Below are 13,718 nucleotides of genomic sequence, written 5' to 3' on the forward strand. Positions count from 1 at the left end.
CGTCAGCATGCAGACCGTGGCGAAGGACAGTATTAATTAGGTGATCGAGACAAGAAAGTCTCCTATGTGGTTCCAGGGCTTTGTTACCCACACTATTCGGCTGAGGGAGCAGCTAGGGTCGAGTTTTTTTTTACGTTTCTCATTCGGATCCATTTGCGATCCATTCCATTCTGAATAAACAAACAGCGTAGTTTACATGCTTCATCCTTGTTGCATTACCTGTATTTATTAAGATAATTCTAAACAGATTTCTGTAGTTCAAACAACTCAGAATTATAGTTGAGAACGTCAGTTATAATGGAAAGAAAGCCCTCCTGTAGTTAGCTTCTGTTTCAGGGAAAGGAGGCTTTGCGTTCTCCTTAAGGTAAGCTAGGTTAGCCTCCTAGCTTGTATGCGCTTCTCAAATGTACTTGTAATAAATTGACCACATATTTTACCACCTTCCACTGCAAGGCACTTTATCTGACACAGTCATAATCAAATAGGACTGCCGCTTTCTTCAGACTTTCGGTACCGCTATGATACCAGGCTCGGAGCCACAGACATGTTGTGTTCAATTTGACTTGGAATGTTGGAATTTCTGGGTTCCCAGTCGGAAACTATACATGTCTACGGGAAATGTCATGGTCAGAGAGATATAACGTTATTTGCTCTATGAAAGATCGACAAAGACGAAAACTAAGGAAATTTACTCGATAATTTTATTTTAGTTAGTTTTGCAAATAGACATTACAGTTTTAGTTTAGTTATCGTTTTTTTGTAATGCCACGTTTTTATTTTTATTTCAGTTAAAGACAATGTTTTTTCCCACCTAGTTTTCGTTATTTTGTTCATTTTTGTTAACGATTATAACCTTGGTATGGGCAGGGAGTTCCAGAGGGAGGGGGCTGCAATGGTGAAAGCTCTGTCACCCCAGGTACGGTACTTGGTCCTGAGTGGTTGGGAGAGGAGGTTTGCGTCAGAGGAGTGGGGGTTACGGGAGGTGGGGGGGGGATTGTGGCGGTGGAGCAGGTCTGTGAGGTAGGAAGGAGCCTGGTTATGTAGGGCTTTGTGGGTGAGGAGGAGGACTTTAAACTGGATGCGTTGGGAAACAGGGAGCCAGTGGAAGTTCTGAAGGACGGGAGTGATGTGATCACGGGAACAGGTGTATGTGAGGAGACAGGCAGCAGAGTTTTGGATGTAATGGAGTTTATTTAAAGCTTTAGTAGATGAACCATAGAGGATGCTGTTGCAGTAGTCAATTCTGGAAGTGATGAAGGCGTGAATTCGGCAGCAAAGGAGGTAAGTCATGGGCAGAGACAAGGGCAATGTTTTTGAGGTGAAAAAAGGCAGTTCTGGTTATTTGGTTTATGTGGTTTTCAAAAGTGAGGTTGCTGTCGAAGATGATTCCCAGGTTATGGATGTGTGGGGATGGAGATAGGGTGGAGTTGTTCACAGTGAGACCGAAGTTATGGTATTATAGGAATGGAGCCAGTAGAGTGAGGTGCAGGTGAGCAGGTTTCCAGTCGGGACAGGAGGATGGAGTGGTTGATAGTGTTGAAGGCTGCAGTAAGGTCGATTATGACAAGAATGGTGAGGTGGCCAGAGTCAGAGGAAAGGAGGTGGTCATTGGTGATTAGGGCTGTTTCAGTGCTATGTTTTGAGCAAAATCCAGATTTAAATGGTTCAAACTGGTTATTGGAGGAGAGGTGGGTTTGAATTTGAGCAGCGACAACATGTTCCAGGATTTTTGATAGGAAGGGGAGGTTGGATATGGGTCGGAAGTTGGACATGGTGTTGAGGTTGAGACCAGGTTTCTTGAGGATGGGGGTGACTGATGCAAGCTTGAGTGTTGTGGGGATTGATCCGGAACTGAGAGAGGAATTGAGATTGTAGTGATGAGCGGGACGATGGATGGTAGACAGGTCTTAATGAAAGCTGATGGGATGGGATCAAGGCTGCAGGTGGAGCTGTACATACCTGTGGTGAAATGTGAAAGCTCCACAGGGGACAGCAGAGAGAAATGAGAGAGTGACTGAGAGGATGGAGGCAGGTGTGGTGGTTGAAGGAGCAGGGGAGGTGGTCAAGTTGTTGTAAATGGCATTGATTTTGGATTGAAAAATGAGAGAAAAGAGTTAATGATCACTTAAAATATGATCACTTTTACCTATTTCGGCCAAACACGGTCATTTGGCCGCACAGATTTTCCGCGGGAATCTATCTTTCAATCTTTTGCACAATTCAAAATGCATATTGGTTGCGTGGTAACTATCGTCCCTGTTGGAGAAATGTCACTAGCGGTCTCGAGTCACAAGTGTAGGCATCAACGAGGGGATGAAGGCAAAGTCAGAGTCGGTGACGTACGACAACAAGTACAGCATGGATGTCCTGGGCAAAGAACTTCTAAAACGTCTCTGTCCTGGATCAGAGGCATATACTCTGTGAAAAGCGGTACACGTAGATGGCCGGTGGTTGTATACTATAATGTTCTCGACCTGGCTGGAATCAGGCAGAGAAACTGAGAGCAGAGTTTATGGAGGAAAACAGGCAGCAGCACACGGTCCGAGCAGCAGTAAAAACAGAGGCACTGCCAGGTTTGGTTATGGTATGAATCTTGTTTAAAGACTTTTAATTGTTATTTGGATGTTCAGAGTTATGTTGCATGAATTTCTCTAGTGAAACATAGGTTACTGGTGTGAATGTATAAAATAAATGAATATTGATAAATGTATTACTACTCAAATGTATAATTAAACTTGTTTGGTGTTATTTCGTTTTCTAAAAGATATTCTAACACAGTAAATGCAATAGTCTCGCAATTGGGTATTTATCATGAGTTTGGAAGTTTGGAATCTGGCGGTCAAAATGATCAGGATTAATAAAATATAAATATATATAATATGTCATATATTTAGATTAATAGCTTAACACGTTTTTATCATACATTGGATTTTTTTAGAAAACATTGAAGCTACTACAGTTTTCTGCTTCGCAGATTGCTAAGAACACCTGACTACAGGAGACATTAGCTCAGACTTGTGGAGTATATACACAGTAGTTGGTGCGGTTCGAGGTCGGATCACGTTCTTACCACAAACGAACCGCTCCAGAGTTGGATTGAAAGCGTACCGAGACCCTTTCATCAAGCAGGTCTCGGTACGCTTGTTTGGTCCGCTTCTGGTGCACCCGAGTGGGATTGTTGCATTCACACCTTTCCAAACGAATCCCACCAAGAGGGAGAACCAAATAGTGCTATTTAACCGAACTAAACGAGTCAGGTGTGAAAGCACCCTAACAGTCCCCACAAGTCCAAGCACGCTACTGAATACGAACATCTCAAAAGGATACCTCTAGATCCAAATAATAAACGATTACTCAAGTCATTGAACTTTCTTGCAAATTTGTATTGTTCAGTCCCTCCAGCCTTTTTTTTAGATTGTTGCGGCCCAAAATGCCTGATTTCGCGGGAGCTTTTGTAAAAAATTGCAATGAAGTTGCGGGAGACAGTGAAAGTTGCAAAAAAGTTGTGATTTTCTTTTTGGTATAGTTCTTTAAAAATAAAAAGGAAACTTGTTTTGGGAAGAATAAAACTACTCTGGGCTGAGATTTCCTAGTAACCTTACTAAAAAAGCTCAGGATGCTGCAAATGTTGGTATAATATGAAAATGGCTGGTGGATTTAAGACAAGAAATAATAATTCATTGAATGAATCAAATTTGAACATATGTGTCAGTGGCTTGTTGATCTTTACATTGTTACCTGTACATCTAACCTGGCCTGGCCTGGGACACACATTCATACGGTTTGATAAAGTACTGACTTTAACTTATCATTGCACTTACAATGACGAGCGCAGCTGTCCTCAATTTAGGTCATTGTGTCGTCTCATCTCCTTTTTTTCCTGCATCCACCGTGTGTTGTTTGTGTGTGTTGTTTTGTGTGTGTGTCTGTGTGTGTGTGTTTGTGTGTGTGTGCAACGTCAGTCGCGGGGGGAACGGAGCAGCAGCCCCGCCCGCTGCAGAGAGCCGACAGCCAGGATTGAAGCAACTTCAGCGACTTTTAAATCGTTACAGTCGACATTGATCCATCCATCCATCTTCGTCCGCTTATCCTGTATCGGGTCGCGGGGGGAGCACCTCCAGCAGGGGACCCCAAACTTCCCTTTCTCGAGCCACATTAATCAGCTCCGACTGGGGGATCCCGAGGCATTCCCAGGCCAGGTTGGACATGTAATCCCTCCACCTAGTCCTGGGTCTTCCCCGAGGCCTCCTCCCAGCTGGACGTACCTGGAACACCTCCCTAGGGAGGCGCCCAAGGGGCATCCTTACCATATGCCCGAACCACCTCAACTGGCTCCTTTCGACGCAAAGGAGCAGCGGCTCTACTCCGAGCTCCTCACGGATGACTGAGCTTCTCACCCTATCTCTAAGGGAGACGCCAGCTACCCTCCTGAGGAAACCCATTTCGGCCGCTTGTACCCTGGATCTCGTTCTTTCGGTCATGACCCAGCCTTCATGACCACAGGTGAGGGTAGGAACAAAAACTGACCGGTAGATTGAGAGCTTTGCCTTCTGGCTCAGCTCTCTTTTCGTCACAACAGTGCGATAAATTGAATGTAATACCGCACCCGCTGCGCCAATTCTCCGACCAATCTCTTGCTCCATTATCCCCTCACTCGCGAACAAGACCCCAAGGTATTTAAAGTCCTTCACTTGGGGTAAGGACTCATTCCCTACCTGGAGAAGGCACTCCATCGGTTTCCTGCTGAGAACCATAGCCTCCGATTTAGAGGTGCTGATCCTCATCCTGGCCACTTCACACTCGGCTGCGAACCGATCCAGTGAGTGCTGAAGGTCACAGGCTGATGATGCCATCAGGACAACATCATCTGCAAAAAGCAGCAATGAGATCCCCAGCCCACCGAACTGCAACCCCTCCCCACCCCGACTATGCCTCGATATCCTGTCCATAAATACTACAAACAGGATTGGTGACAAAGCGCAGCCCTGGCGGAGGCCAACCCTCACCTGAAACGAGTCCGACTTACTGCCGAGAACCCGGACACAGCTCTCGCTTTGGTCGTACAGAGATTGGATGGCCCTGAGAAGAGACCCCCTCACCCCATACTCCCGCAGCACCTCACACAGTATCTCCCGGGGGACCAGGTCATACACCTTCTCCAGATCCACAAAGCACATGTAGACCGGTTGGGCATACTCCCAGGCTCCCTCCAGGATCCTTGCGAGAGTAAAGATCTGGTCTGTTGTTCCACGACCAGGACGGAATCTGCATTGTTCCTCTTCAACCCGAGGTTCGACTATCGGCCGAACCCTCCTTTCCAGCACCTTGGAGTAGACTTTACCGGGGAGGCTGAGAAGTGTGATACCCCTGTAATTGGCACACACCCTCTGGTCCCCCTTTTTAAACAGGGGAACCACCACCCCGGTCTGCCACTCCTTAGGCAACGTCTCAGACTTCCACGCAATGTTGAAGAGGCGTGTCAACCAAGACAACCCCTCCACACCCAGAGCTTTAAGCATTTCTGGATGGATCTCATCAATCCCTGGGACTTTGCCACTGTGGAGTTGACTACCTCAGTGACTTCCACCAGGGAAATTAACGACAATCCCCCATCATCCTCCAGCTCTGCCTCTACCATAGAGGGCGTATTAGTCGGATATAGGAGTTCCTCAAAGTGCTCCTTCCACCGCCCTATTACTTCCTCAGTTGAGGTCAACAGTGTCCCATCCTTACTGTACACAGCTTGGATGGTTCGCCGCTTCCCCCTCCTGAGGTGGCGAATGGTTTTTCAGAAGCACCTTGGTGCCGACCGAAAATCCTTCTCCATGTCTTCTCCGAACTTCTCCCACACCTGCTGCTTTGCCTCTTTCACGGCAGAGGCTGCAGCCCTTCGGGCCCTTCGGTACCTTGAAACTGCCTCCGGAGTCCTCTGGGATAACATATCCCGGAAAGACTCCTTCAGTCGAACGGCTTCCCTCACCACCGGTGTCCACCACGGTGTTCGAGGGTTACCGCCCCTTGAGGCACCTAAGACCCTAAGAGCACAGCTCTCCGCCGCAGCTTCAGCAATGGAAACTTTGAACATTGTCCACTCATGTTCAATGCCCCCAGCCTCCACAGGGATGCACGAAAAGCTCCACCAGAGGTGTGAGTTGAAAGTCTGTCGGACAGGGGCCTCTTCCAGATGTTCCCAATTTACCCGCACTACCCGTTTGGGCTTACCAGGTCTTCCCCCACCTCCTGACCCAACTCACCACCAGATGGTGATCGGTTGGCAGCTCCGCCCCTCTCTTCACCCGAGTGTCCAAAACATACGGCCTCAGATCAGATGAAACGATTATAAAATCGATCATTGACCTTCGGCCTAGGGTGCTCTGGTACCAGGTACACTTATGAGCATCCCTATGTTCGAACATGGTGTTTGTTATAGACAATCCATGACTAGCACAGAAGTCCAACAACAGACAACCACTCTGGTTTAGATCAGGGAGGCCGTTCCTCCCAATCACGCCTCTCCATGTATCTCCATCATTACCCACGTGTGCGTTGAAGTCCCCCAGCAGAACTATGGAGTCCCCCACTGGAGCCCCATATAGGACCCCATTCAAGGTCTCCAAGAAGGCCGAATACTCCGAACTCTTGTTTGGTGCATATGCACAAACAACAGTCAGAGGTGGAAGCCTCACACCCTGGGCAACTCCTGAGAAGAAAAGAGTCCAACCACTATCCAGGAGTATGGTTCCAGAACCGAGACTGTGCGTAGAGGTAAGCCCCACCAGATCCAACTGGTAGCACTCCACCTCTCGCACAAGTTCCGGCTCCTTCCCCCACAGAGAGGTGACATTCCACATCCCCAGAGCCAGCCTCTGCTGCCCGGGTCTGGTCCGTCTAGGCCCCTAACCTTCACCGCCACCCATGTGTCGACATTGATTTTAAAATGTATACAGGTTGGCAGGACGGTCTGAAATGTTTTGTCTTTCGCTGTTCGTTTTGTTGGTAAATGTGAGTCACACACACATCCCGTCTTCATATCACAGACAAGGAAATTATCAACCTGTTTTTACTCCCGCTTGGTCATTGGCTCTCAGAGTGCACGTGGGACTGCTGTGATTGGTTGAAGTCACGGGAAACTTCAGGTCATTGGTCAAATTTGCGGAAAAGTTGCGGCGATTGGTCAAAATTGCGAGTCGCACCAAATTGAATTCTCGTGAATTGGCGCGATCGCAACATCGCAAAATCCTGGAGGGACTGATTGTTCTTCAAAATAATTGTGATTAATTATAGTTTCAGAGCAAGGGACATTTCAAGAAATCGGTCATTCTTTGACTTCAACAATCTTAAATAAAGCAACTTTATATGATCTCAAACTAAAAAGTATTCCTTTTTGGTTTGGTTGTTTTAACGCTATTGTGTGCAACTATTTTATATAATTCAAGCCATTGCCAAATGAGTTGATAAAAAGCAGCTCCACACAACTCTCTCTGCATTTCTCAGTATGGCTATGTTTACAAAATGGTGTCACCAGACGACATTCGCGTGCAACAACTCGAGTGATTACCTCACCACTGAGAGGAGGGGGGTGGGGGGTGGGTGCAATCATGTGGATGCGCTGAAATATGAGTTGTGATAATTAAACAAATATTTAAGTGTGCATATTAGCTGAGTTTTTAAATTCACTACAGGATTTGTGTTGAATGTTTCAAATTGAACTAAATGTTGTTTATAAAGCAGCCACATTAAAATTTACAGCAGCAAAGTCAACATACAAAATCAGTAATACTTACTATTATTATTTATTTTTTTTACCTACATTGAAAGAAGCCATAGTAAATGTCATTAAATCTGAGTATAATGACAAAGCTTCTATTCTATAATATCTCAGTGGAAACAAATCTAAAATGTCAATAAAAGAAATCATATTCCTGACAGTCCCCAGTATTAGTCCATTTCTCTGTAGCAGGTAACGTTACCTGCTACGGAGGAGCTGCTTGTTGGTCTCAGCCAAGTGCCGATTTTCAGTTTACACTCACACTACGGACAGATTTCACTTTAGCTTGTTGGTAACAATAAGCTTTTAGCCGAGCTAGCACGCTGTGCTTGTGTGAAGACAGAGCAGATTAAAATATCGCTTTCTACATGTTTATGCCTGTTGTACAGGTGTATTAATTAAGTATTGGCTTTTTACCCATGAAGTTTTTGTTGCACATAATTACAGTAACGTCCACTTATTTAGAGTTACCTTCACTTCACTTTCTCCACTGTGTGTGTGTGTGTGTGTGTGTGTGTGTGTTTGTGTGTGTGTGTGTGGGGCCTGACAATAAACACGCCGGTCCGTAGCCGGGGCCCGTACGTCTTTTTTGTTGTTTTGGTTTCATTATTCATCGTGTTTCAGGTGTTTATAGTGCTTGTTCATATCAGGATGAGGATGAAAATACGACCTATTTTGCTAGGGCACAGCACATAAATACTGGGGCATGTGCCCCATTAAAAAGGCAGCTGGAGAGGATCTGTCCTACCCCCCACCATCAATACTGTGGCTCATGTTTAATCAATACAAAGACTGCAAATTACTTAACACTCCAAGACAAGTTCAACCTTTGCTGCCTTGGTAGAAAATACTAACAAATTTGTACATTATTGCTCAGAAAATCAGCAGGAAGCTAGTTTTCATCTGCATATCTCACTATAAATGTACAGTGTGTTAAACTGATTTCAGTGAAAAGGATCAGAGTGACAAAGAAGGGGAATTTTGATTGGGTAAAACATCAATGATACGTGTGTGATTTAACTTACTGTAAAACTCCAAACTTGCTCATGCTGAGTTTGAAATCATCCTTGAACTTGACAAACTTGCCCATGTTGTCCTCATGTTCCACTGAGCGCAGCAAAGGCGTGTCGACGAAGGCGGGACATAGGACGTTGATCCGAACGCCGTACTGGCCTAGAGAGGACGCGTCCTGCAACAACATGTGGGAGGAGGTGCTGAGCTGTGAGTTGACTGGAGGACATCCCATTCTACAAAAGTTAAAGATGACCTTATACTGTCTTATTTACTGTGTGTGTGTGTGTTCTTGTTTAACTATATTCGTGGGGTCGAAAAACTGGGAATACAGTATACTTGTGGGGTCCGGACAGCTTTTTGGGGCCAAAATGCTGGACCCCACAACTTCAAAGGGCTGTTTGAGGGTTAAGACTTGGTTTTAGTATTAGGGTTAGAATTAGGTTATGGTTAGGGTTAGGGTAAGGGTTAAGGTTAGGCATTTAGTTGTGATGGTTAAGGTTAGGGTAAGGGGCTAGGGAATGCATTATGTCAATGATGGGTCCCCACAAAGGTAGTGAAACGCCCGTGTGTGTGTGTGTGTGTGTGTGTGTGTGTGTGTGTGTCTTACCGCCATAGCTCTAGTGAAGCCAATGACTCCATGTTTAGTAGCGGTGTAGACAGGTTGATGAGGAGAATGCAGGAAGGCTGAAAAAGAGAAACAACAGGAAACAATGTAACAACGCCTAGCATAGAACAATCAGTGTAACTGAACTGAACTCTAACCACTGAAGGGTCCCTTGGTCCAGATGTAGTGAGATAAGGCTCAGCCCCTATTTCTCACAGTTGCACCAGAACATCTCCATCTATAATTTCATTTCCCCACAATGAAAACAAACAGCCTCTAAAATAATGTTTGAATTTCTTTCACTGTAAGTGATGGGTAGTGCTTTTAAACAAATGTGTTGCTAGGATGTTCTTATTTTTATTTCACTTTCAAGGTAGTTCTATGCTTTTAAATTACCATCTTCCCGCAAATCTCAATAAAACTAAGAAAAACCTACTACATACATTTATATTTGAAAGAACTGGACCCATACTACAGAAGGTTCCAAAATCCTGCAAACTCACTTTGGAGGCCAATTTGGCCACCTGCTGAGCCGTTTTGTTTTGTTTTGTGTTTTAACTTTGTTTTTTGCGATGGTACCCAGATCTCTTTCTCTCTTTCTCGAGCTCTTGAACATCAGGGGAACAACGCCAGAGGATTTATTTCCTACATTTCTTCTCCCACACTGGAAATTTTGGACATTCTAGTCAAAGGTCACCTTTGCTCACGCAGCGAAACGTCGGAGGAGAGGGAAACGGGCTGGTGCGCTGGTGCGTCTCCCCCAGCGAGAATTACGCACACCGTTACCGGGCATATTTCTCTCTAACATGCGTTCACTGCCCAACAAACTTGAAGAATTACAACTGCTGTTGGGGAAAAACAGGGACTTTTCTTCATCTACTGTTTTGTGCTTCTCGGAGACGTGGCTCTGTGGATTAATACCGGACTCTCCGCTGCAGCTGGCAGGCTTCCAACTCTACAGAGCGGACAGAGACCGCTCTGTAAAGTTGACAGGAAGCAGGAAACTTCCTGTCTGACAGGAAGCAGCATGTGAAGCTGGGGAAAGACATCTCCGACTCACAGACCATCGGTACCGGATCCCCTCAGGACTGTGTTCTTTCTCCTCTGCTCTTCTACCTGTACACCAACAGCGGCACCTCCAGTCACCAGTCTGTCAAGCTTCTGAAGTTCGCGGACGACACCTCCCTCATCAGACTCGTCTCTGATGGTGACGAGTCCGATTACAGGTCGGAGGCTGACCACCTGGTGAAGTGGTGCAAGCAAAACAACCTAGAGCTCAATGCTCTAAAGACAGTGGAGATGGTTGTGGACTTCAGGAGGAACTCAGCCTCACCTGCCCCCATCACCCTCTGTGGCTCCACAATTAACATTGTGGAGTCTTTCCGCTTCCTGGGAACTATCATCTCCCAGGACCTTAAGTGGGAGCTGAACATCAACTCCCTCGTCAAGAAAGCATAACAGAGGATGTACTTCCTGCGGCAGCTGAAGAAATTCAACCTGCCAAAGACAATGATGGTGCACTTCTACACAGCCATCATTGAGTCCATCCTCACATCGTCCATCACCATGTGGTACGCTGCTAGCACAGCCAAGGACAAGGGCAGACTGCAGTGTGTCATTCGGTCAGCTGAGAAGGTGATTGGCTGCAATCTGCCGCTGCTCCAGGACCTTTACGCCATCAAGACTCTGAAGCGTGCTGGAAAGATTGTGGCTGACCCCTCCCACCCCGGCAACAAACTCTTTGAGTCACTCCCCTCTGGCAGGAGGCTGAGGTCCATCAGGACCAAAACCTCACGTTACAAGGACAGTTTTTTCCCCTCTGCCACTAGCCTTATCAACAAGGCCCGGAAACCACCCTGACTCTCTCCACACCCCCACTCTGGCTCTACATGCCACTGTACTTAATCTGTTCTTTTTATCTTAATTCTTACTCTCTTATTTTTAATACATTCAGTGTGTGTGTATATATATATATATATACATATATTTATACTTATATTGTTTGTTCTGTTTAACCTGTTTGTTTAACTTATTTTAGAGAATGTGTGACATGCACCTACAACACCAAAACAAAACTTGTATATGTAAAAAACATACTTGGCAATAAAGCTTTTCTGATTCTGATTCTGATTCTGATTTCAATAACAATATGTATGGTAGTGAATGAGGAGAGAGTGAGACAAATCATTTTTGATCCTGTTTAAATTGAGCCATTGATTACACATATATGTTCGTCACTTTAAACTGGCAAACATCATATGTGTAATTCATGGATCAATTAAAATGGGATCAATAATTATTTGTCTCTCTCCGTTCACTAGCGTATGCATTTTTACTAAAATCAAAAGCACCTGATCAACCTCTCAAGCAGATACATAAACATTTGTTAAGAAGCTGTGTTAATGGGCCAGAGGGAGAGACGTCTGATTTGGGGTCGAGAAATACTTATGAAATATAATAAAAGAGCACTGTGAGAAAAAAATCTGTAGAAAAACAGATTATGTCCTGGCAGAAAATTACCAGTACCTTTTCCGTTTACGTATATTTCTGTTAATCCAAAAATGGCAATTTTACTCTAGATTTCAAAACATATCCTCTGTACCTTTTAACAGACATTTCTTTTAATCGAAAAATCAAAATACGGTGAAAAGAAAACCAGTGATAAATCATTACAGAAAATTCCTTCATATTAACACAGTACAGTATATTATACCATATTTCTACGGACTTTTCTAACAGTGAGGCTTTCAGAGAAAATACACGTTTCAACTGGCATAATCAACTTACATTTAAAATATATAATGTCATAATTACACATTTGTTAGAAAAGGTTGTGAGATGTGAGAGGTTGTGATAGAGTGTAGAGGTTGCTTTTACTGTACTGCACCTGTTTCAAAGCTACATGCAAACACATGCTGCTGAAACATTTGGCCAATTACAGAACCCCAAGAAGCAACACATGCTATGAATTACGACAAGCAGCTTCCTATTTATTAAATATGCAACCACACATTGCATTTACAGTTGCTGCGTGCTGTCAAGGACACGTGTATGTTGTATACAAGACTCAAGTTGTGAACTCATTTACAGCTAATAAAAAACAATGAATCAGTCTCATATGAAGACTGAATCCACAAATTCAAAGACTCTTATGATTGGCATAATTTAATACACACACACACACACACACACACACACACACACACACACACACACACACACACACACACACACACACACACACACACACACCAACACACAGACACACATCAATGTACGCACGGACACATTATTTACCCACAAAACAATATGCTTGAACATGTTGGAACAAGTCTGCTGTTGGGAATGGAAAGTACGCAGACACACACACACACACACACACACACACACACACACACACACACACACACACACACACATACAGACATCTTGTTATCAAGTGATAACAAGATAAGTGAGAAATGATTGCTATGTGTCTGCTGCCATCGGAGGCTGAACTGTTTCCAGATCTACAAGATGATACCTACAAGTACCAAAAACATCCTCTGGAATCTGATGAAAACCTACAGAAAACACATGGAAGCTCCAAATATACAGCAGCAAAAGTACTGCAAACGTAGTGGAATATGTTGATAAATCCAGCTGAGAAAAAAAAAACGTTCACAGCTCACCTTACGTGCATTGTAACATTAAAATTATTTCATTAAGCTGAGACTTTTGCATAAAGTTGGCTGGATTCAACTGCTTCTCTGAAGTCAACGCGACGCTACCAGAATGCATTGCATGGCTGCTCCCACGGAAATGAATGGGAAGCGGGAAAATGATGCTGACAATGGACACACACCTTGAAGGTGGACTACAGAAAGACATCTCCCCCCCCAACCTATTACTTTGGAAATGTAACAGGTTACCGATTACAAGTTACCCAATTTAAAATGTATATATGTAATGTATATAGTGTATCTATTTCAATTACTTTATCACAGTATTGTAAGTTATTACATTTAATCACTTTATTATTACTTATCTAAATTTCTAATGTATGTTTTCAACTGTTAACCAATTTTTTTTTTAAATGTTTAAACCTGGCAGTGTTAACCTCAGAGCAGTACTTAACACTGACTGTCACCCTCCTTTAAAATCCTTCATCACATGAATTGAGATTAGAATCATTTCATTTTGAAGAACAGCCATTACAATGTTACAGTAGATCATTCTGAGGTCACAGATTTAAAATCATAACAAAAAATATATATATCATGACACACACAGCCCCAAATATGAAATAAAACAATTATTGAATTAAGCAGATGTCCTATTCTTGTTATATTG

General features: G+C 44.1%; 1 protein-coding gene across 1 annotated transcript in view; it reads right to left on the reverse strand.

Annotated features, from left to right (window-relative positions):
* Positions 1–13,718, reverse strand: part of hpgd (15-hydroxyprostaglandin dehydrogenase) — a 43,352-nt gene that overhangs the window by 2,718 nt on the left and 26,916 nt on the right. The window contains exons 5-6 of the mRNA XM_078266767.1: positions 9,390–9,466; positions 8,794–8,957 (exon numbers count right to left, since the gene is read on the reverse strand). Of these exons, the coding sequence (XP_078122893.1) occupies positions 8,794–8,957; positions 9,390–9,466 (241 nt within the window). The remainder of the gene's footprint in view (positions 1–8,793; positions 8,958–9,389; positions 9,467–13,718) is intronic.

The sequence above is a fragment of the Sander vitreus genome, chromosome 2 (genome assembly GCF_031162955.1).
Source record: "Sander vitreus isolate 19-12246 chromosome 2, sanVit1, whole genome shotgun sequence".
Taxonomy (NCBI): domain Eukaryota; kingdom Metazoa; phylum Chordata; class Actinopteri; order Perciformes; family Percidae; genus Sander; species Sander vitreus.